Raw genomic sequence first — 24,832 nt, forward strand, 5'->3', positions numbered from 1 at the left:
GCCCTTCAGGCCGCAGACTCAAAGGGATAGTTCAACATTTTGGTAAATTCACCTATGCCACAATCCCTATAGTAGCAGTAGGTTCATTACCTTTAATTATCAGTGCATGTTGTTTTGAGATCCGCGGTGCAGAGACGCAAGCTGCACAGTGAACACAATGGAGGTGAATGATACAGGTCCCCTGTCCCTCATCAAACTCATCAAATACACAATCAAACAACACCAAAACGTTCTCGTGGAGAAGCTGTGACTTGCACATTCACCACACGATGAAGTAATCATGTATATTTATGTAACATTACGACATACATGAAGCAAATATTCAGAACTTTTTGCTCCTGCGAGGTCCTGCGAGATCTACCAGCCGGCACACAGAGACACATTTTTTTATGATGTCCATAACATTATGCACTGATTTTCTATCAATATATAAAAAATGTGTGGCACCACTGAGACTAGATCTGGGACATCGGGTCGGAGGTGCTGATCTTGCAAGGTTGGTTTTTCGGCCAAGAGACGCTAGGTGGAAGACAGAGCCTCCATTCTCCCCATAACAAGTCATTTAAACATCACAATTACTCCAAAGCTGCTTAATTAATTAATTAATTAATTAATTAATTAATTAATAATTTAAACTTAATAAAGGTAAAAATCTTGCATAGATTCTCTTTAATATACTGACATTCGCTTATGTTGTGCCTTTGTTAACATGCAACTCCGTGACACTGCTACTTCATATTTTCCAGGCAGGTGCTTCCAATTTTGATGGAAGCAAACATCTATTTTGCATCACCTTGCACTGCACACAGACCTTTGAATTGTAATTATACGTCCAGTGGAAACAACACAAAGGGCAAAGTATGGGTTACTTGTGTCTTCTTCTAAACATAAAAAGGTCCTCATCTCTTTCTTCATTTACAAACATATCTGCTGCCTCTGGGCCTTTGACTCGGTTACATTTGTTTCAGGAATTGAACCTTTAGTAAACCATGGGTGGATACGGGTGGTTAAGGGTGGATTCCCGACAGAAAGAAATTACACAGATGTGAGCTATCTAGCAGGTAACAGCTCTGATTAGAGGTGGTTGAATTTTCTGGGGAAACTCACTCATCTGTGAAACATAAGACCTGATTTTCTACAAGGAAAGAAGATACCACTTTCTGCTTCTGCTTTACTCCAGCAGTTAAAAAAAAAAAAAAAAAAAAAGTTTAACATTTGGTGCTTTGATGTCGTTGACTCAAACCTTAAATTACATTTGCACTGATTTCTCTCAGGTCTACAGAGGTCAAGTTAAGAAAAGATGTTAATTTAACATCATTTGTATGCAGTCCTTGCAGTGTGAGTCATAAACACTTCTCTATTATCATAATAAATAAATACATCTAAGCAGAGTTTTCTCCTCTTTGTCTCTCTGTCTTTATTTCTTTCTCTCTCACACGCACACACATACTTGCTTTAATGTGTCTGAATTCAATAACATAGAGAGGGCAGCCTACATAAGCAAAAGCCAACACCTCTGAGACTGAAAGAGATTAAAAATGTATGCATGAGAGTGAAAAGGCAGACCTTCTAGTAAGAAGAGCTAAATAAAGTAAATATATAATGTGAAACAGTGTGAAGACACTAAAATGGTGTCGGAGTCAAAGGTGAGGGTAATTTCATCCCCTTTTCAAATGCTTTTAACAAAGGCAGATAGGCACATAGATAGATAGCATGGTGTGAGGGTGTGCGTATTCATTCATGCATGCGTGCACATATACAGTATCTCTGCCGAGGTGAGAAAACAAAAGGCAACCTGCTGCATTTTGAGATACTTTCAGGGGGGGAGCACGCAGATCACCTGAGGCTCTTATCTCAGCGACACCTCTGGGCTGCGGGTGTGAGAGCTTTAATGCGCCTGCAATCTCCATCCATCCGCTGGATCGAGCTTTAAGAGACCGACACCTCAGGAGAGAAGAAAGGTATTCATATTCAAGGGTGTTGTTTTTAATGGCTCAGGCTATTTTTCATTTATATTCTGTAGCATAAAAAAATCCTGCGACGATTCAATTCCTGCACTTAGATCAGCTCAAACCCAACAACCCAAAAAGAATAATACTGGACGAGTGGACGTTAAACACGGCTGAGGGGAGCTCCATTTCCTCTGGCACGCAACAAGTCCCAGCCCCTTTTGGAGCAGACTAAGGTTAAAATGGCATTTGAAAAATGCTTTTCTTTGTTTTTGTTTGGCCATGAATGTGAGATTTGATGTTTGTTTGCAATAAAACCCCTCCCGTCTGGCTCTCCCAGGAGGTTAAAATAAACATTAAAAGCTGTTTTCTGGCAGTATTGGATACAGAGGTGATTACAAGCTCAAGTCTTTAGTTAACCTTCTCAACAGAAATCCACACCGACTATTTGGTTGCCCATCGTTTTATTGTAAGGGAACACAGAGGCAGTGCTTTTATGGAGCAACTCAGTGCATAGATACGATGAGTTGCTTTTAGGTCCAAATCAAAAACATCCTCGCAGGGCAACAAACACTTCTGCAGGTCATCATTGATTAAAACAGCAATGACAAATGCAGCAGTGTTCAAAAGTGAAAAGCGATGTACTTCCTCCTCTCGCTGCTCTCAGTTCTCTTTGTCCACGATCAGCGCTGACGCCCGGATGCGAGAGTCTCTCTTCTCCCTGTTCTGTTTCAGCCTCCGGAGCACGGGGGCAGTGCCGCTCTCGCCGGCCCAGGGAGCAGCTCCTGCAGCTGGGGTGCACTGTGCAGCGCCGGGCTGGGAGTCTGACCAACCAACAGATCAACACATCTCAGGCACAAATCCACTGAAATGACGACTTAATGGGGAGCAATAACAGCTGGCTGATCATAGTGATATTATAAAGTGTGGATCATAAATATTGCAGCTACAGTAATGCATGCAGCTGTTTTAGGCCCACAGTCCCTAAATGACAGCTATTTGTGAGGTAGATTTACACATAATCATACATTTTAATAAGCCTAATCTAGGTTTGAAAAAGTCTGCAGCATCATGATGAACACAGACGAGTGACAGGACAGGTCTACCTTGTGTTTGGGGGGAGGAGTGCAGGTCCTGGTTCTCCCCCATCGCCCTCCTCCTCCTCTGCAGCACCTGCAGCAGCTCCGCCTCCCCGACGTTTCGGCCGACCCCCCTCCTGGACGGCACTCTGCGGTGGTGCTGACGTTTAATGTTGTCCTGGTTAAAGATATTTAAAAATGCATTTGTGTGAACCGTCAGTGTCAGTTCACTGTTTAATAGAAGTTTTGCCTTTGTTGCTAATTAAAAACATAGAGAGATTTAGTTTTTTAAATGATTACCAGCATCCCTTTCAACTCCAGCACAGCTGACTTCCTGTTTTCACTCCTCTGGTCCTACAAGAAGATTTGCAATATACAGAAAATCAATAATTGGACCAGTATCCCTGCTTTTTTTTTGTAAATTAAAAACAACAAATGTGACTGACCTTCCATGAGCTGTCATCCTCCTGTGATCAGAGAAAGACAAAAGCATTTATTAATAACTGTTTTGTTTTTCCTATATGTACGGCAAGCGCTTCAGGACAAGAATCAACATCTGACCAATGACACTAACAGTAAATACACATTTTCTACCTGTACTCTCTTGATGGGCCTCAGGATGATGCCTTGCTTTATTCTGTTCATCATTTCATCCACTGCTTTCGCCTTCACATCCAATGTGGCTACCGGTTCTTGAAGATTTAAAAAAAGAGAGATGAGAAAAGATATTTTTCTCATAAGCGTTGTTTTTACTTTATATTCCTTAAAGGCTCTCTGTTATCAAGACTCACTGTCTGGGTCACTTTTACTGGCTCCATCTTTCCTCCTGCTCCTCAGGAAATCTTGAAAACTAGACGCAAAGAGAAGTTATAGAAAATTATACATCAAGTCAAGTCAAGTCATTTCCAGTACTGGTTAAATGATGGAGGAAGCTCTTATCTGAACATACTTGGTGTCGGCAGAGGCAGAGGGAGGAGGAGGAGGAGGTGGAGGAGGAGGAGGAGGAGGAGGAGGAGGTGGAGCAGGAGTGGATTCCATCACTGGTTCATCAGTCACATCCTCCTTGTTCAGTGTTTCTTGTAGCTGTTTCACTACACATGAAGATAAAACAAACTGTGAGAAACTATGAGGAAACTCAAACCGGAAGAGAAGCACCGAATCAAAACCTGTCAGATGTGAAAGAGGAAGATTTGGAAACATCTGGATAACAGACAGTTTTTAGTTGCAGTAGCAGTAAAAGTATTTCACAGACAAACACCTCATTTAGAAGAAGCTCTTAGTTTTTCTGCAGCGTCCACCTGGAATAATTTACAGCTAACATGAAAACTACAGACACCTGTGTCTCTGGGTCAGTTTAAAACTATGATAACAAACTCCTCTGTCTATGAATGTAACTGTTTTTAATGGATGTAACTGTCTTCTGTGTTCTTTCTTTAAAGGGATACTTCACCCAAAATCAATAATTCACCAATTTACTACTCACCGTCATGCCAAGGAAGGGTTTAGAGAACTTTCAGAGTCATCAAAACATTTTTGGAGTTCCAGGGGGTCCGGCTGGCAACGGATATTCATATAATGGCAGCGGATAGAGCTCAGTTTTGAATCATCCAAAACACACACTATGAAACATCCAAATACCTCCATACTGCTCGTCCGTACTGACCCAAGTGTCCTGAAGCCGCCACATGAAAAAGTTGTTTGGAAAAATTTTATGTGATCTCTGTTTTTATCCTTGTTGTAGTAGTAGCTCCCAGTGGCAAGATGTTCTTCCGTGTTTACATCATACATCCAATGGTTTACAACGACGAACAAACATCTAGCAGCAAATCTGCGCACAAATGCACAATTGCATGTGCACAAACATCAACAGAGCCACTGGGAGCTACTGCTACAACAAGGCTAAAAACAGAGATCAAATTAATTTTTTCATGTGGTGGCTTCAGGACACTTGGGTCAGTACAGACGAGCAGTATGGAGGTATCTGGATGTTTCATAGTGTGTGTTTTGGACGATTCAAAACTGAGCTCCATCCGCCGCCATTATATGAAAATCTGTTGCCAACCGGACCCCCCCTGGAACTCCTAAAGCGTTTTGATGACTCCAAAAGTTCTCCAAACCCTTCCTTGGCATGACGGTGAGTAGAAAATTGGTGAATTATAGATTTTGGGTGAAGTATCCCTTTAACTTGTGCTGTGTTGTTACTATCTATATATCTGTCTTGCTCTCTCGACATCATCAAAATTAAAGGCTTGCTCTCAATGATTCTCGAGATTAAATAAAGGCTGAAAAAAAAGGTTGAATACATTTAAAGTCAGTAAGTCAGATGAAACCAAATCAAACGTTGGCCTCGGTGTTTGACCTCTGTGCAGCTACCTTCCTCCTGCAGCTGTGTGACGCTGCTGTTCGCCTCAGACAGCCGAGTTTCCAAGTTCTTCCTCTCCACCTCGCTCCTCTCCAGCTGCTCTCTCAGGCTCTGCAGCTCAGACAGGACGCCGCTCTGCTCCTCCTCCTCCTCCTCCTCTTTAACGCCCCGGCTCTGTTTCACCTGAGACAAACACAGGTCACTATGGAGAGAATCAATCTCTTTTCTCTCTCTCTCTCTGGCATTTACAACCCTCTCTCCTTCATCACATGCACACACCCACACACACCTGGTCCTGGTAGTATTGCTGGATGTCAGTCAGGGCTGAGCCGATGTCGCCTATCTGTCGGAGCGCCTGCTGCAGCTGCAGGACGGTCTCTGAGCCGCGGGCCGCCGCCTGCTGCGCCAACATCTGATGATGACGAGACAAAAAAAAACAATTCCAGCTTCACCTTTTGACATCTTCTTGAACACATCTTCACGATCGTCCGCTCTCGACTAAAATGGGCCGAGAAATACATCAGTGACAGTGAACTACAATTAGAGGGGAAATAAAGAGAGATCTGAATGACTCGTTGTTCATTTCCTCCCCCCAGGAGGTTGTCACCAAGCAGGGGAGATGTTTTCAAACTGTTGGACTGAACAATGCCTTGGAAGCCTTGTTACAATTACTCATCTGCTTCATTGAAAGGTACTAACAATGCAAACAGGACGATTTAGCTGCGAGACAAAGCCTCATCTCTCCTACATTATGATAAGTGGCTCGTAAAGGAAAAAGTAAAAAAAAATGTCAGACTTTGCCTTGATGCACTGGAGGAAATGAGATTCTTTCTTCTGTGTTGTGTCAAATGTCGGCACCAGTCGTCGTTAATTACTGTGGTTTGGAGCTGATAAATGATCAGAGCACTATAAACAAACTTTTTATATTGTATGTTGGAGAAATGTGGGTATTGACCAGTTGATAACTTAATTAATCCATTAACAAGAGGGAGAACTAGTTTGCCTGCTCATGCACTGTGGCAAATAACAAAGCAGACTAAAGTAAGACGAGGAGGAGACAACGATAACAAAGACACTCTGAAGCTGCAAGATGATGAAATGCAAATTAACATATATTAAGATTCATCTAAGGGGTCAAATAGAAAAAAGTAAAGACAAAGGTGTTAAATGCAGCCAGAAATAAAAGGCTGGCTATTTGCACTTTAAAGTGTGACCAATAAAACAAGGAATTAATATGCAACACATTAAGAAAGTCACGTATGTTATTTACCTACTTCCTGTAGTTATTATAAGAGATAAAAGTAGCTAAATAGTCCAAACCCAAAAGTAAAGCTAATGTGAGATTTTTGTGTTGTCTACATTATTATGTGTAATGTGTAATGTGTACTGAATTGATATTGAACTGTTTTTATGTTTATGGGACTCTGGATGGAAATTAGCATCTTGTTATCATCCGGCACATTTACATGTTATGTCCATTAATGTGCACTGTCCCATTCAAATAAACAAATAAAGTAAAGATTAAAGTAATTTTTTTATTTTTATTATTTGCTCCCCAAAAAGTTGATGCACATTTGGGATGCACATTTAATTATCCATATAACCACTCACCTGTGTGTCCTCTGAATCTTATCACTTGAAGGTTGTTTAATGTTCCCAATATTATAATTATTTATAATATATTTTTATGTTTTTTCTAACTTCATGTAACATTTTAAAATGCACAGTAATGTTAAACTAAAGTAAGTTGACTCATGGGAACATTGACTCATCTTTAAAATACTCTAACTCCCAGAAAGGACATGACCTCTGTGCACTCTGGGTGTGTGTGGCTCATAAACCGTCTCTAACAGGTTGTAGCCTATAAAGGTTTTTTTTTCTCTTTCTTTCTGGGGAACAGGTTCATCATCAGAGAACAGGAAGTGTGAAACAAATGGTTTTCATTTCTGTGTTTTCTGAAGCAGCGGGTTTTTGCAGAGCGATGCAGCACGAGGCTCCACGCTGCAAATTACACCGGCCGCTCTAATCTATCTCTGGTGTCCCTTCAGCAGACACCAATTTTCACACAGCAATTAGCACAATTATTTCATACATACAAACACACGGGCCCATCCAAACACACACACACACAAACAGCAACACAAAGAGACAAAGATACACACACACACACGCACACACAAAAGTCCAAATTGTTTCCTGTTTGAGGCCCTGCATCATTATACCACCATGCATCACAGAGGAGAGGTGTGAATGGTTGGTGTTTTCAAAACACATGAAAACAGACAAATAGTAGTGCATACAAGAGGCATTCAGCCTGGGGGGGGGGGGTCTTTTACCATGAATTGAGAGTAAAGGGGCTGAATTGTGTGAACAGTTGGGGGTCCTTTTCACAGGTAAGGACCCCTGCGAGGCAGCCCCATTGTGCGCCTGTCCGGTAAATGGAGGACACTGCGCACAAAGGCGACAATTGCTATATGCTCGGGGAAAAAAAAAAAAAAACATAAAGGTGTCAGGCTAAGACAGGTTGTGCTTAAAGACCACTATTCTCCTTCAGCGGCAGTGATGACCACTAATTATGGGGAAGGGGAGGGGCTAAATGGGAAGGGACGGGAACAGAGAGACGGTTTTTGAAAGAAAAGGGGGCTTCATTATAGGAGCAGGTGGGGCAGCCAAAAACTGAGCTGTGTGTGTGTGTGTGTTTGTGTGTGTGTTTGGGTATGTGGATGTTAAGCGAATTGGTGTTTTTTTTTCCTGCATGTGTACGAGTGTGTTTCTTCTTTTGTCCCGTGTGTGTGAATACTTCGCTACACACACACAAACACACACATAGAGAGAGCACCAGATTTGACCAGAGTGTCATCGGTGTGAAAACAAAGAATGGAGACCCCTTCTCCTGTCCCGCCACATCAGCTGCTCTCTGACAGAGGAAGTGTGCCCCCCACCCTCACCCCTACCCCCACCCGCCCACCCGCCACCATCACCACCGTCTCCACCCACTCGCTGCCAAGTGTCCGTCCGTCCGCCGTGGCCGCCCGAAGGTCAGCGCCGGCTAACACTCCTGCTCCACCTCCTGTGGCACGACCTGTCACCTTCAGTATCGATAGGTGTGAATGTATGACAAAATGTTTCGTGCCATGCTGAAAATACACACACACACACACACGCACACACGCATGCACATACACACACACACATGCACATGTATGCCAAGAGCTCAGACCTGGTGGGCAAAGACTTCAGCGTGCTGACGGAGACCCTCCTCCAACTCCAGTCTCTGAGACATCTCGCTGAACTCCTCGGTGACAAGCTGGGAGACTGTGCAGACACACACACACACGGACACACACACAGACAAATAAAAACAAACACACAAAGACAACTAAGTGTTATTTTTAACGTCATTTGCAGCATTCAAGAAGTTTTTAGGACTGAAATGATCAATTGCTGAACAGATTTGAAAACTAATGAATCATGTTCTGTCATTTATGGAATAAAAATGAGATTTATTTGCTTTATATTATGAGAATGTGTCCCTTTTCTCTGTTCTCACCCAAATTACACCAGCAATTACAACAATTACCATCCACTGTATTGGGGTGGCGGCAGAAATCTTTATGACAGACATGATGAAACCTTAGAAAATAAAACTTAATATATTTTTTGTATGAATAGATATCCATAAATGTTGATTTTTTTTTTGTAATTTGGGTGAACTGAGCCTTTAAATAGATTTCAGCATTTGAATGATTGGGTAAAATATGAAATGGGAATAAGAAAAGATGCCACCTTGAGTTAGGGAACTTGTGAAGGCCGATTAAATAATCAATTATGAGTGGAAAATGACTGATACATTCATCATTAACTTTGTTTCAGCAGCTTGATGAGGACTCACCTCGTTTGAGTTTATTCATGGTCTTGTTCTGTTTGTTCATTTTCTTCAGTATGGCCTCTTTCTCCTCAACCTCCAGAGCGAGCTGCGATAAAAGATCTATGATGAGTCTAAACACACACACACACACACACACACACACACACACACACACACACACAGAGAGGGATGTACCTGCTCTCTCAGTTGGTCCAGCTGTTTGGTCAGATCCTCCACCTCCTGCTCCAGCTGCAGCTTCTCAGTCAACAGACCGTCCACAGACGCCTGCAGCTCTGACACACACACACACACACAGAGGACAACCGTCTAAATCTGAGTTTACCGGATCCTTTATTAGTTAGTTTATTATTTCATTTGGTCAATTAAAAAAAGAAGAGACTGACAAAATGCATAGATTGGTTTGGTTGGAACCAAAAGGTGTAGGCTGAACTGAAGCAACAGCTTATTGTGCCTATACCCTTTGTACCTAGGATTTCTATTTACATAGTGAAAATAAAGATCAAAACTGAATTGTTCCTTATTCCAGTTTCCTCGATGATCTGATAACTGCTGTTTCGCATCATGTTATAACACGGACTAAGGTGCATCTCAGGTGCCGAGTAACATTTTACCCAGAATTCCCTTCACTGGCCTTGAGTAAAAAAATTTAAAAAAGTGCTCCACACAACAGGGCTTAAATAACCCACCTCAATGTGACACTTACAAATTATATACATACAAAATAATAAAACACTGCAACTGATAATGAAATTATATAATGAACCCATTCAAGTAACATTAATTAGCAACATAATAAACTCAGATGTTTTTTAATTAACCCTAAGGTCTGCTGAGAAAACACAGTGATGAGATCCTCGAGTACAGGTAGAGCTCAGAGTAACACTTCAGTGTGGCTGCCTGATTATAAATGTACATGAATGTGATTCTTGAGCTAATTGGCAGAACTGGTAACGTTTAATATATTATGATGGTTATTATGGGGACACCAGCTACAGTGACTCTGTAGTCATTTATCCATTTCTTTTTAGTTTGATTCACCAGGAAGATTTAAAAAAAAAAAAATAGTTTCTACGGTTCAGATTGTGCCTTTTCTTTTCAATTAGGTGAATTCCAACCTGCGATCTTGGCCTGGTTCTCCAGCAGCAGCAGCGTCCCCTCACCACCGCCACCGCCACCATCACCTCTGTCCTCACCCAGATCGACCTCATCACCGTTAACCGCGGCGCAAACCTCTGGTTCAAAGGTCACAGCAGCCAGGTTCTCCGGCAGCTCGGGGATGAGCGGCATCAGCATCTGACTCCTCCTCTTCAGCACTTTGTTCTCCTTGGTCACCTAGGCAACAGAAGAGGCGACGGTGAGCACAGAGGAGGTGGATGCTCCCGGTGATCTGTTATCTAATTCATATTTTTAAAAAATGATGAAGATGACTCCAGGGGACGATACAGGGAAGAGGAAAGTCCAGCTTTTACAGATTCTGCTACTGGTGGTAAGGACAATGATAATGGCGAAAGAGATTAAAGAAAGTTTATTTAATGGAAAAGAAAACTGCAAAACTTCATGTAAAAATAGACTTGTTTTTGGTTTCGTGGGCCCCTGTCATCCCCCATTTTGGCCGGCCAGACTGATGAATTTGTGACAGCTTGTCGTGAGAAGTTGTGTCTGTTTTTGTTGTTGTGTGGAGGTCGCCTGTCGTATGGTGTTTTTTCTCTGCCCTATTTGGGTCTTTGTTTAGTGGGATGTCCATACAGTATGTGAAGTAGATCTTACAGTAAAGGTCCAGTGTGTAAAATGAGGGGAAAACAGTGACATCTAGCATTTAGACTCTATTATTTATCTATTAAATAATTCTATGTTTATTTATGAACGTGAAACTCCTGAAACATGGCGACGCAAGATGACGACACTCTCTAAGCAACACCCTCGCTATATGTATAAATAAAAGAAGAATTATAAGGCTATGAAAACCAAACAGATTTTTATTTTATAACAATTATACACTTATACAAATATATTCATTGGTAGTATATTCAGATTTTGCCAATAAACCTTGACAAATATTACACACTGGACCTTTAAATTGGGTTTGTATGTTTGCATAGACACTAATCGTTCCTTGGTTGTTGTGTTTTGTCTTTAGTGTATTGTTTTTTTTTCATATGCACAACTTTAAATAATGAATGTTCAAAAAAAAGATAAGGAAAGGGTGAGGTAAAGTTACCGTGACAGCCAAGGCCTCAGCGCTCTCCCTACAAGATCTTTCAATCTGGAACTGCATCTCCAACACACTGATCTCCTTGAGGAGCTGACTGGACACTGGAGGAGAAGCTTGTTAGTCACGTTGGCTTTGAAGCTTCTATATAGGTGTGAAAATGTATCTGATAGGTGGTCCGGCTAAATAAAGTGAAGACAATGAAGAGATGATCTGATCTGACTGCTCACCTTCCTCCAGCTCAGACAGTCTCTGATTGGCTTCGTCCCTCTGCCTCTCCAGGAACTCATACTGACATTCAACCATTAGCAGGAGGAAGAACAAGAAGACGATCAACAAGAAGATCAATGAAAGCCAACAAACAAATATGTTTTCACAGCTAAAGCAGCAAAACATAACTTTGTGCACATCTTTTCTTTCTTTTAAAATCTTTACATCACTGTTTTTACGTTAAATTGTGACCTGAGGGAAGTGATACTACAGTTTCCTGTCCTGAAGTTGCTCTGTAATTAAGAAGTAATTCGCTGCCTCACTACCTGAATGTCCCCCTCATCTTCAGAGGACAGACTGCTCTCTCCATCGGACTCTGTGGGAAACAGAAAATCATTTTATACACACAAAACAACAAGCAGAACCATGGCGACACAAAACAGAGAACAATCTCAGTGGGAGGCGAGATAAACAAGGATCCTCACATCGTGACTGCAAGAGGAACTTCGAGGCCGTCTGAAGGAGGTCAGCCAGAGACATACAGGAAGTGAAATCACAAATGAACCTATTTCACTTTCAGCAGTTGCGCTCATAATAGTTTCCAGAGTGCACTTCCCTTTGTGTGCAACAAACCGAGAGCTTCGCAGTTCTTAAAGCGACCGGTTCGCATTTTTGGAAAATACACAAAATTGCTTTTTCGGAAAAAGTTAGAGATTGAAAGTTGGGATTTTTATTTGGATGACCAGAACAAACCAGATGTAACACAACTGACTAATGACCTTTAGTGCTTAACTGTAACTGGTTATCCCTGTGTATAGGTTTGATTATTCTTGCTGCACTTCAAACAACTTTGTCCAACTCTCATTGAACAAAAAGATCAAAACAAAACCAGACTAGAGATATCTGTTAGGGAGGAATTTGTGGTGATGCCAATGAAGAAGAAGTACCAGAGTCCTGTATGAAGGAGTTTATTTAGGCTCGGCCGAGGAGAACAGAAGATTCGTCATCGCAACATAAGTGCACAAGTCCACCTCAATTCTAAGGGTCAAACAGTAAAGCTCAGATTCTTATACTAGAAACGGAACGAGATAGCAAAGGGGAGATGTGTCAACATCCAATTGGCTAGAGTGCATAAACATAAGGATTCACACCTGCTAGGAAATACAAAGTGTCATCCAGTGACGGAGGGCGTTATCATCTGACTCTACAGCTGTGTCTGTAGACAGCCAGAGAGTGAGATTGAGGAGGCCAAAGAGGGACCATGGCCTTGGCATGTTCCTCAGAGAGAAAATAGGGCAGATAACTGACCCCAACAGTAATCTAACAGAAAGTCATTATGACACAGAGGGATTGACTATTACCTACACAAACTATCTATAGGGAAGTGAAATTATTCTCTACCAATATCCATATCTATACTACCCACAATGCAACTCAAGCACAGCCAGTTTGGTTTAAGATTCAGCCTAGTAAATATACAATATAACCTCTAGTCTCAACCCTCAACCTGAAACGAAGAGTAAGCTGTCAACATCTCTTTCTTTTTCTCTTCTTTTTTTTCCCATATTTCAGTTTATAGACTAGAGCTGACTCAAGTGACGTCATCTGACGACGTTAATCAGACTTTGCAGCTCCCGCCACACCTACAAAGTCATATTTAGTATAACTCTCCGAAGACTTAAACTTATATATCCACTATAATGCATGGATTTCCCCTTTAAACAGACTGAAACAGACATCATATAGGCTGTAAATTTGTAAATCTGCATTTGAAAATGACAAACTAGACAAAACAGGTCCTCTTGCAGTGTTGCTCCAGCCATGATAAGTATCACAACTTATTTCAACACTGAGACGCCTTTTTGAAACTGCATTAGTCATCCTGTGACTAAAACAAGAATCTCAGCAGCAGTTTATATCCACACCACAACATTATCATATCTTACCTGCCGCTGCACTGTCGTCGTCTTGGGCCCACATCCTGTCCTCTGCTTGCTTAAGAAAGTTTTTAGCTCTTTGGTAAATAAACTAAATTAAGCTGCACATTCCAGCACAAACAAAAAAAACCCTGCTTTCTCCTTGAGCAGCACTCGCCCTTATTATGAAGAAGCGAGAGAGAATTTCTGCTCGATCCCTCCCCCGCTGCCAGGATTACGAAAAAAGGAACTTTAGTTCCACAAAGGAGCGTCTTATTCATCAAAATAAATCCAACATGAGGATTTGTAGCTACACCACAGTCAGTTTCAGTGTATTTTTGCTGCCTAAAGACATATTATCCCTATGCAAGCACTACTCAAATGTGTCAGTTTGCTCTCAGTTTTACAAGTATATTAAATAAGGATGTGTGTGAACTTCTTCCTTTCGCTCCTTTGCATATACAGTGAAAGAGGAGGAAATGTAGCCTCTGTCCATTCATGTGGTCTCTGAGGGACGACACTGTCTTCCTGCCGCAAGATCAGTGTCACTCAAGCAGCCAGGGCCCCGGCAAAGCTGGGTTTTACTCCTCCATTAGCATGTGTGCTCGGAGTTCACGACCTCTGAAACATCACACACCTGCCATGGGAACCACATCCAGGGTGATTTCTAGGAGCAGAGCGAAGCCCGAGGGTTAAGTGCATCTTCCTTTTAACTGTGAGCGTTTCATGTAGCCTGGTAGAAGCTCTGGACCTGAGGGATTTTGGCCTGTCATGGTAACAAAATGAGATAAGAAGGGATTACATTGGTATTAAATAATATTTTTCTGACAGTCCCATTGAGAAACCAAAACTAACAATGCATCACTCATTTTGCTAAAACAGCTGGACACTCAATTTTCTATCAAACATTATACAACAGGAACAAATAGTGCATTTACTGGGGAAAGCTTTCCACTGTAGATTAACATGCACTTGTGCCCTGTAAGTATTTACATTAGAAAGCTATCAACCAGCCAATATGTGCTATCAGAACCAAATAAACAGTGTCTATATTAGTTACCATCAGTTTATACAGTTTCAGTTATATTGAGGTAGCCCTTTCCCCAACTCAACAATAAAACAGCTGGATTCACCACAAGTGCCTGTTGAACTGAGTGGATATTTTTTGGCAGAAAACAAACATCTTTTTGAACATGCAGTGTTTAATTTATGCACAAATGCATAAATTAACAAATTACCCTCATTAGTAAAGCTTTGGCTATTACTTGTGGGACCAATACAGTATTTTGGGGGGAGTTTTTATGAGATCTATATTGAATATTGCCAGACTCAATCTGTAACCAGAGATAGTTTATTGTATTCGACCACAGTCTGTTTTAAGCAGAGGCTTTCAGTATTAAACACAGCAAATTTATACAGGCGAAAATAAATAGTGCTACAGCGATCACTGTAATTTCACGCATTCATGAGTTACTTTCATGCCCACAGACATCACAGAAACAACAACTGGTTATCTATAAAGCTCACAAATGATTTTTTTTAACATCAATGCCTTGTGCTGAAGCACGCCAGTCTTTAATGGCGGCCTTGAACAGGTACATTTTAAATTCCAAAACAAATTGGCTGCACGATTTCTTTACTTGTAAAACGACGTGGAACAATAAACATGTCTAATGATTCCTGAAGGAATAATCAAAAGGCCTCATAGAAATGTTTTTATTCTGTTAATTCACCAACTGACGCACAAGGTGGATGGCCTGTGTAGCTGAACGATAAAGAAGCTGCTGTGAGTCTTGGCGGTGACGTCCTTGTGATTTAATGAGTCTTTTCTCTCTCAGTGTGTTGCTCTCTTTACAGGCACCACCTGAGCACCAAAGCCTCCTCCAGCCTGTCACCCTGACCTTTACTAATGATTCTTCACCATGTTAATAAAGGTGAAATTGTCACTTAACATTAGCCGTTGTCTGGTGTTTCTTGCAGCGGGCGACATTGTCAGAAAACTCGCTCCTCATTAAAACTGTGTCTTTAAATTCTGGTTAAATGGAGACAGATTAGAAAGGCAGCAGTACTTTTAATTTTTTTTTGTAAATCACAAACATGGCTGGCCTTTGGTCTCAGTAAGCCTGTATTTTGACACCTCTTTTGTCAAAATCAAACACCCACCCACAGGTTTCTACATCAATGTCACCACAACATTTTCTTTAATAGAGCCACAGATTGTCCTATTTAGCATTTATCAACAGTACATACTAGGTTTTTTTTAATTGTAATTTTTTATGTATTAACAGCTTTAACTGTTCCTCAGATCCTCCATCATTGGAGGCTGATGTATGAGCAGATGATGCTGACACAGTAAAATACAGCTGTAGTAATTAGTAATAAAGATGTTTTACCTGTATATGACATGAATATTATAATGCATTATAAAACATTATAAATGATCAAATAAAGTAATCTGGTTGGTGGAGATAATGCATGAAAATTAAACTATTTTTGTAGCCTCATTATTGAATTTAAACAGTAACTTTTATGCCACAATAAATAAATAAATAAATAACAGACTGAGCCTGAAATATAAATATCTAAATGTCTGGTAGGGGAGAGCAGGGTCGAAAGTAACATTTTTCAAATAAATGTCATTTAAAAAGATAGTATTACAGAAAGAGACATTTTTTTGTTGTAATCACCATCTCATATGTGTTCTCTATCAATACCAGGTGTTATTTTGTAAAAATGTGAAACGACGTCGGTGTAATTTGACTTTGAAGAGAAGCTGCGCTTTGTTACTTTCGTCCCTCATGGCAGGGACGAAAGTAACAGGGGGGTGGGTCAAAAGTAACACGACAATATAAACTGGACTTGTTCTTATTTTTCTTGTTTTTATTTAAAATGTCTGACAATGCTCTTGTTAATATGTGATTACAAACATATTGTGACCTTTATATTATTTAAAAATATATTAAATTTAATTTTTAGAACGAACGATCAATGACGCTCATTTGGATTTTTTTTTTACGTTTGTAGATCGCTTATTAGCATGCTGATTTTCTCTAAATTCCTGCTATTTTCTCTAAATTACAGTGTGAATTGGTGTTAAATAAAATTTATTAACTTTTTTTTTTACTACACTACACCTTGAGACTTGGTCAGAACAGATCTCTGTTGCCCTCCTGCTGACAGCCTGTTGTCCTGGTCCACTATGACAGGACCACCATGAGCAACTGGTCATGCCCTCCTCCTGCACTTCTCCACTTATATATGGTCAAATTGTTTACGTTGTGTGTTTTAATCCCTCCTGTAGCACGGTGACCGATTTTTTTTAAAAAAATTTTTGCACAGAATTGCTCATTGTTAATGTGTAGAGGGACAAAAGTAACAGGCCGTTACTTTCGTCCCTCCAGCGACTCCCGACACTCAAACCTGAGCTGCTTCTATACTGAAAAACTCTGACAAGTCAAACTTTATGTTGTATTAGAGGACTAATTAAAGTGTCTAACCATCATAATTATAACACCTGAAACGGTAAACACAGCTGATTAACCCAAAAAATTACCGCTCAAACGAATTTACTTTTCGTCACTGAAAACAGGTTCTTGAGTGTAACTCGGTCAAAGTCAGACATATTCTTAAGCTTTTTTGCAGTTCTGTTAGGTCCTGCATGATATACATGCTGACCAAGTTAGACATGTCAGACTTGTATGGGCTCGGAGAAAATCGCTCTGTTACTTTCGTCCTCCGTTACTTTCGACCCTGCTCTCCCCTAGTATAGCCATAAATATTGTGTTAATTACAAACTTCGATAATTTATTTATGTACGGTATTTTACTTTGAGGATAGCCTACTTCTGCGTCTCTGTATTATTAAACTTTAAATATATCTTTTCAAAAGCAGTTGTTGTGGAGAGAGAGAAAGTACAATTTCAATGTCTGAAGTGGGATTTGATCTCGCACCTCGAGGTGATTGTCCAGCTTAAAGGATCATAGGGCAGGATTTGTGAGAAAATACCGGAAAATACCCATGCGTTTTACGTTTTTTAAATAATAATGGGTGAGGAAGCGTTCAAAACCAAAAAGAACGAGCCCACCCGCGTATCTCTCCATTGCCCTGAACGGGGTCTGTGCTGCAAAATGCGCTGCAATTCAGGGGGTGAATTTCGCGCGCTGGCCGGCGGACCTGACGTCAGCGCGTCCACGACTGCCTTCGAATGGATCAATGGAATGGAGACATGAAGAGGGCAACCGGGCAACCGCGGCAGAGCCATTGATACAGTAACAGAGTGGCGACACTCCCTGTTATATCAATCGCTCTGAACCACGGTGGATCCAAATTACTGCCAGCAAACGACCCAGCACAACTGAAAGCCCTGTTAACCCCCCCACCACCGCCACTCTCTCTCCCCCTCCCTTCACACACGCACACAGCAGCAGGCAGGTCACTAACTTACACACCCTCTCCCTCTTCACTACTGTCTTATTATTAGCCGTTAGCCGCAGCTAGCGGTTAAAAGCCGACGTTATAACTTTAACAACGTTATCAGGCAGGTGGACAAACGTCCTCTTTTGCCCGGACACGTCCACTTTTCACGTCCTGGCCGGCGTGTCCGCGACGCGTCCGTTTTTTTTTTTTTATGAAATCATGAATATGTCCGGTGTTTATTGGTTTTCATGCGACCGCGGACCCTGACAGATGCGGCCCGACACCCGGACCCGGCGCGTTAATTCTCGGTACCGGCCAGTAGGAGCAGGAGCCCATACAGATCCATGCAGGGGGGCTCAGAGGAACAGACAAGCAGCCCCCTGCTGCAGCACAGTGAAGGTGTGTGTGTGTGTGTGTGTGTGTGTGTGTGTGTGTGTGTGTGTGTCTGTCTGTCTGTGAGAGCGAGAACCTACAGTAAAATACCCCCCCTCCCTCCCCAGATAGGAAAGACTGTAAAGAGTAAAGTAAACAGTGAAAAGTCTGTGCGCGCTCCCGTGCCGGTGGCTTCCCTGGTTGCTGTAGTTACGCGCAGCGGCCGTCGCGTCACTGGCCGTTCTCATTAATCCTGCCCTATGATCCTTTAATTTTGGAAATGTTGGAGGCGAGAGCCAATCACGTCCGCAGCTCCAACATTCGGAAGCCAATCACGTCCGCAGCTCCAACATTCGGAAGCCAATCACGTCCGCAGCTCCAACATTCGGAAGCCAATCACGTTCGCAGCTCCAACATTCGGAAGCCAATCACGTTCGCAGCTCCAACATTCGGAAGCCAATCAGCGCCGCGGATTCTTCCCTGGAGCTCCAACATTTGACCAATCACAGCTCAGAAATGTTGGAGGAGAAATATCGTCGGGTTTTTTTCCCCCTCTATCGAGTGAGGCCTGCTAGCTACTCATCCACAAGCTGGGAAAACAGTTTGAAAATCGATGTGGTGAGTACATTTACACAACTATTACAGTGCTACATGACAAAAGATGAAGGGTAAAAATCAATTTCACCTGTTGGTTCGTGTCGTCATCATGTTTGTTTATTCGGCTAATTAATTAGCCTACGTCACAAACGCGCTCCGGTGCCCGTACATCGCTCGGCCATCCTGATATTTTACTTGGTTTGATTATGCTATTAAAACGTATTGTATTTTACTGTAGTGACATATTATGCTACGGTCGGCATCATTCATACAGTGGGGATAATCTTTACATGCTAGGCTAGCATGATGTAGCATGTAGAGGGCGCCACTGAGCTGGAGAAGTGGCAGCCGGAAGTCACCTGGGTCTCTTCAAAATAAAAGTCTCCGCTAAAGTTATCGGAGGGGAAACAACTTTGATTGTAACTGTAAAGCAGAGGTAGGCTACTGTAGTTATTATACACGGGGAATAAAAAACAAAAGGTTGCTGTCAGAAGTGGGATTCGAACCCACGCCTCCAGGGGAGACTGCGACCTGAACGCAGCGCCTTAGACCGCTCGGCCATCCTGACGTTAGGACCCGTTGACATCCGGTCTCGCTGACGTCACTGCACATACAGTATCTGAGCACGGTCACCATAGTTTCCTATAATAGACGTATTCACATGCACCTCAGAGTGTGTGTGTGTGTGTGTGTGTGTGTGTGTGTGTGTGTGTGTGTGTGTGTGTGTGTGTGTGTGTGTGTGTGCTGCAGCGTGTAGACGGCAGGGCTGAGCAGTGACAGCTGACACAAGAAACAACTGCTGCTGTGCTGACAGCGGAGCCATTGATTATCCGGGTCTCTTCAAAATAAAAGTGTGAGCCAAGGCGCTTTATTGAGAGAAAACTCGGCAGAAGCGTTGCTGTTACATTGTTATAGCGTTGTGGTGGTGGTGAATAAAAAGGTTTATGTCAGAAGTGGGATTCGAACCCACGCCTCCAGGGGAGACTGCGACCTGAACGCAGCGCCTTAGACCGCTCGGCCATCCTGACGTGATACCGCATGGACGTCATGATGCTATATAAACAATAGCGCCATGGAGCTATGCTAATGTTTTTTCCCGGTTTGGTTTAATGAGAGAGTACCTTGAACGCATCTTGGCTGCGTCACAGTGTAACACGTCATTCTGTAAAAACATAAACATTCTGGAAGGCAACACGTTCCTGTTGCCATGAGTTACTGACAGTGTTAGCAGCTTGTTGAGCTTCTTACAACGCCACGCACCGTAAACTACTGAAACTTTAACTTTACAGCCAAAAAACTTAATATGAAAACACGTGCAAGCTTCACTAAACGGCCACACCCGGTTTCATTTACGGTTTTTTATTTAACTACGTCTGTTAAAATATTCTTACCTCACAGTCAGTGTGTTCACTGGTGCTGATGGTTTCAACAGGTGAATATCTCTGCGTGAAGTCAGTGTTACGCTTTTGCGTCACATTTGTATAACACCAGGTTAAACATTTTATAAAAATTAAAAATTAAAAAAAAGGAGCAACAAGTTCAGCCTTTTTTTTCTGTTCTTTTTTTTATTTTTATTTTTTACCGATTTTAAAAACTGAAATGACAAACATTTCATCATCCATCCTGGATTTCTAATAGTGATTGCCAAGGTTTTCAAAAATACCAACTATATCAGGCTAAATATTTGCAAAGAAATGCAATACAGCCATAAAAACATGTAAACATAACATACAAGATTAAAAGGCAAGATGAAAAAGTCAAATATACAGTAGTCGTCACATAAGAATTGAAAAAAGAAACAGTGTGGGCTAGCATATGATTTAAAAAATAAAGCCACATTTTTAATGTTTTATTATTATATGCAGGTATATTATATTGTTTTGAATTGTAATTAATCAGCTACGTTCAACAGACAGACAGGAGAGCATAGTAATGACACATTTAAACAATATTTTCACCATTTGCTACCAAGTTTTCTCCCTCACAGACTGAGTCAGTTTTCGTCATTGTGGTTTATAATATCATAAATTTCAGTCTTTGGCCTCCGTCCCTCGTGTCCGTCATGACTGGCTGAGACACTGCAGATGCCTTTCATCCTGAAAATCTCAATCCTGGCAACCCCCTGGTTTGTTCATTTGCATCCACACACGTGTCGTTGGTCCTCTCCTCTGTTTTTTTTTTTTTTTTTTTTTAAAGCAGAGGTTTAATGAAGCTGAATGGACTCGATTTGAGATGTGACATTACAGCAGCTGTTTAATACTCGGAGCAGAATTGCACCGAGGTGACAGATCATTGGGTTTTACCGCCACTGATCTGATGTGTTTTTGAGCACATGACAAAGAGGGGGAAGGTTGTGATTATCTGCCGTGGGGTAAACCTACAGTGTTTGTGTGTAACAACGAGCAAAAATCTGAGTAACAGAGGAAGATTATGAGAGAGAGAGAGAGAGAGAGAGAGAGAGAGAGAGAGAGAGAGAGAGAGAGAGGCAGAAACACACACACAAACACACACTCACTCACCTGCTCCGGCTCTGGCCTACTCAGCACTAATGACTGTGTGATTGGATTATCTGGGCTTTTAGCAGCAACCACAGCTGCAGCTGACAGAGACGCTAACCTGCAAAGGTCAAGCCCGGGTCAACGGGAGGTCAGCGGGGCCGTGAACTTTGCAGAAGACGAGGCCTCGGGCAGAAGATAAGACGAGGCAGCGAATGAAAGACACTTTAAGACAGGAGGAGGAGGAGTGGGAGTGGGAGTGGGAGTGGGGGGTGTTTTTAGCAGGATGGTGACAGACACGTTCGATTTCTGGGAATTCAGAGAAGGGGATGCTGCAAACGGCGATAGAGAGAGAGAGAAAGAGGAGAGAGGAGGGGAAGAGAAGATGTAGGCTAGTGTGTGTGTTGGGAGGAGGGAGACGGGATGCGTTGTGACAGAAGAGCCTCGCAGACACTGCTGGCCTCCTGGTGACTCCACTGTACACTAGAAACACAAACAAACAGGGCCGCCCGCCCGCCCGCCTGCCGCTGCTGCTGCTGCTGCCGCTGCTGCTGCTACGGCCGACGCCACCGCCGCTGCTGCTGCTGCTGCTGCCGCCGGCGGCTCCATCATCTTTAATGTGAGACTCTCCTTTTTCTCCCTCACACTATTCCCCCCACTCTCTCTCTCGTTCAAGCCATTACATTTTGTCCAAACACAAACACCAACACTTTTTTTTTTTTTTTTTTTTTGTTGTGCCTCCAAAACAGAAGGAGATCATTTTCCACGACCCCCAGAACTATCCTTTAACCATCTGGGAGCAGCCAGCAGGAATTTATTTATAAGCACTTAATGGGATATTTAAAATGTGGGCCATGTTTACCACTTGATATTTTACTGCCGCAGCTTTAAAGTGCATCGGTGTTTTGTGATTCAGCACTACTACGTTGTGTTGCAGGAGGAGACACGTGCGGAGGCTGCGGAGGCTGCAGGTGTAAATGAATATCTGACTGTGTGTGTGTCGCTCGCTGAGAATAGCAGCCGGTGAGTCAATTCCCTGCGGGGGATTTGTCTCTGCATTAGTTTAGACCAGAGGATGATGACCGAGTCTATTGGAGTGAGTAAATGACAATATTCTCCCGTGATTAGTTTCAACACACATTACACACACACGTACACACTGGACACACCGAGCAGAGGGAGAGGACCAACACAGACGTGTCCCGGCTGCTGCTGCTGCTGCTATTGATCAGGCTGCAAACTTTTACAGGCAGGTCAATAAGAGTCCAGTTAATCAGAATGGATCATAAACATTTAATTCAATCACCACAGAGCAGAGACATAAAACATGTAAACACAGGTTTATATAGGATTTTATTTAGTGTCCATTCTCTTACTGAACGATTCTCTAAAGGAGCGAGTTTAAAGAAAATGTATCATGTATTATCTCTAAGTCATTTCGCTCTATAGAACTACAGTAGTTTTTTGGTCAAAATGTGATTTTATTTACATTTATAATATCAGAATAAATTTAGATTTCTGTACTGGCAATAAAAACCTGGTAAGCAAAACAGCAACAACAAAAAAACACTCTTTGACATATTGCAATGCATCACTTTTTCTTTTGATCTTTCTATGTGTAGATTTGCCATTCGTCTTGCCTTGGGATTTTTTAAAATTAAATTTAGACACAATTTCTTAACATAGAATTAAATCTGGTTGAGAATTTGACAAGTTTCTCTTATTTTGTTGAGGAGAAAAAAAAAAAGTAAGAAAAAAAAATTAAATAAACAAATAAAATAAAAACAGATTGCTCAAGTGCGACACGGTTTCCAAAATAAAATAAAAACCTCATATCACTTGGTAAAAATATCCAGTCCTGCTTGATATCTTTTATGTAAATATAGGGAATAAATTACAAAAAAGTTTAACCACATTTGAAACATGACTGCTAAATTCCCGCTCAATATTTTAATAAATTATTTATATTTTCACTTTTCATTTGCCGTAGCATCAGGTCAGTCTTCTGTAAATACAGAAAGCAGCTCTTACTGCACAAAAGATAAATATAACACATGAGCCAAGACGATATACTTTACATACCATGACATAGTAACTGTGGGTGTCTCTCTGTGAATCTGTGAATAATCCAGTATGTGGAGGCGTTTTGTGTCACTGTGTGTGTGTGTGTGTGTGTGTGTGTGTGTGTGTGTGTGTGTGTGTGTGTGTGTGTGTTCCCTCGCCTCAGCTGGGTGTCGTTCCCCTCTCAGCTCTGTAGGTGTCGCTCTAACTCTGCTCTTCTGACACCTGTTGCTCTGCCACTTTCCCTCTAGTCTACATGTTCCTTCCTCCTCCTCTCTGCCTCTAAAACCCTCAGACTGCAGGGAGAGGGGAGGAAAAATTGAACTTGGACTTTGAATAGAAAACTAAATTAGATACGATGCAAATAAATGAAATGAAAAGCAAAAAAGTTCTACTTATTATTGCGATGATGTTGTGTCTCCAAAAAAGAGGAGAAATAATGGCAGAAATGTGCTACATCTTTGGGACTGTGAAATCTAAACAGTGTGTTTGCTACTTTGCTACTTTTAATCATAATTTATTATTATTATTCAGGGAGTCTAGAAATAATCTGTGGATGCTAAAACTATATTTTTCTAGGTGTTTCCTGTTTTGTCCCACACACCTGCTGAGGAGGAGTTTCTCATGTTCATTCACCTCTTGTGTCATTTCTCTCCTCGTGCAGGACTGCAGGCAAAGTCTGGAGGAAAAAAGAAAACACTTCATCCTCTGTGCAGCCAACAACAACAACAACAACAAAAAAAAATCCCAGACACACTGTCAGTGTCCTCCATGGTCGGCTCTTTGCCCCGTCTCCTGCAGCAGCGGCAGCTACATCACCATCTCACAGTGATGATGTCAGAGGGGAAGCCGCCCGCTGCACCCGGCACAAAGTGGCACAGACGGTCGATCACCGTCTCCGGGTCATGACAGGAGAGGAAGCAGGGTGTCTAGTCATGGTGGGCACACAGTGGCACTGTCTGCAGCACAACACTGGACACACACACACACAGAGAGAGAGAGAGAGAGGTTCATACAGATACATGCATTCACACGCACACACAGTCAACAGACTCTGGCCTGGCTGATACTGATAGAGGCGTCTGTCTGTCTGTCTGTCTGTCTGTCTGTCTGTCTGGACAGGAATTATTTCTGAAAGTGATGAACAGCAGAAATTAGCATCGTTTCCTTCTATGAAAAATGATTTTATTACCTCCCACTTCCTCTTCAATCATAACTCTGAGTTTTGTCTTATTCTGTTTGCTGCTTATTTCCTCTTTTTAAAAAAAAAGAAAAAC

At 41.9% G+C, this 24,832-nt stretch overlaps 1 protein-coding gene, 1 long non-coding RNA gene and 2 other non-coding genes across 4 annotated transcripts; 1 reads left to right on the forward strand and 3 right to left on the reverse strand.

Annotated features, from left to right (window-relative positions):
* Positions 1 to 1,235: 1,235 nt before the first annotated feature.
* Positions 1,236 to 14,217, reverse strand: shtn2 (shootin 2). The gene is made up of 18 exons (XM_085759677.1): positions 13,645 to 14,217; positions 12,025 to 12,074; positions 11,719 to 11,779; positions 11,498 to 11,592; positions 10,395 to 10,611; positions 9,454 to 9,551; positions 9,283 to 9,364; positions 8,611 to 8,705; positions 5,680 to 5,802; positions 5,402 to 5,573; positions 3,978 to 4,119; positions 3,820 to 3,878; positions 3,623 to 3,720; positions 3,475 to 3,495; positions 3,329 to 3,382; positions 3,056 to 3,206; positions 2,595 to 2,773; positions 1,236 to 1,944 (listed from the first exon to the last, which is right to left on the reverse strand). The coding sequence occupies exons 1-17, from the start codon at positions 13,676 to 13,678 to the stop codon at positions 2,613 to 2,615; spliced, it is 1,713 nt and encodes a 570-aa protein (XP_085615803.1). The 5' UTR covers positions 13,679 to 14,217; the 3' UTR covers positions 1,236 to 1,944; positions 2,595 to 2,612.
* Positions 14,218 to 18,965: 4,748 nt separating this feature from the next.
* Positions 18,966 to 24,779, forward strand: LOC146969099 (uncharacterized). The gene is made up of 3 exons (XR_015034289.1): positions 18,966 to 19,017; positions 22,438 to 22,590; positions 24,228 to 24,779. It is a non-coding gene; the product is annotated as an uncharacterized LOC146969099 (long non-coding RNA).
* On the reverse strand, positions 19,485 to 19,567 carry trnal-cag (transfer RNA leucine (anticodon CAG)). The gene has a single exon. It is a non-coding gene; the product is annotated as a tRNA-Leu (tRNA).
* On the reverse strand, positions 19,945 to 20,027 carry trnal-cag (transfer RNA leucine (anticodon CAG)). Its single transcript has one exon. It is a non-coding gene; the product is annotated as a tRNA-Leu (tRNA).
* Positions 24,780 to 24,832: the final 53 nt, after the last annotated feature.

The sequence above is a fragment of the Trachurus japonicus genome, chromosome 18, assembly GCF_045865225.1.
Source record: "Trachurus japonicus isolate A0001 chromosome 18, Traja_1.0".
NCBI lineage: Eukaryota > Metazoa > Chordata > Actinopteri > Carangiformes > Carangidae > Trachurus > Trachurus japonicus.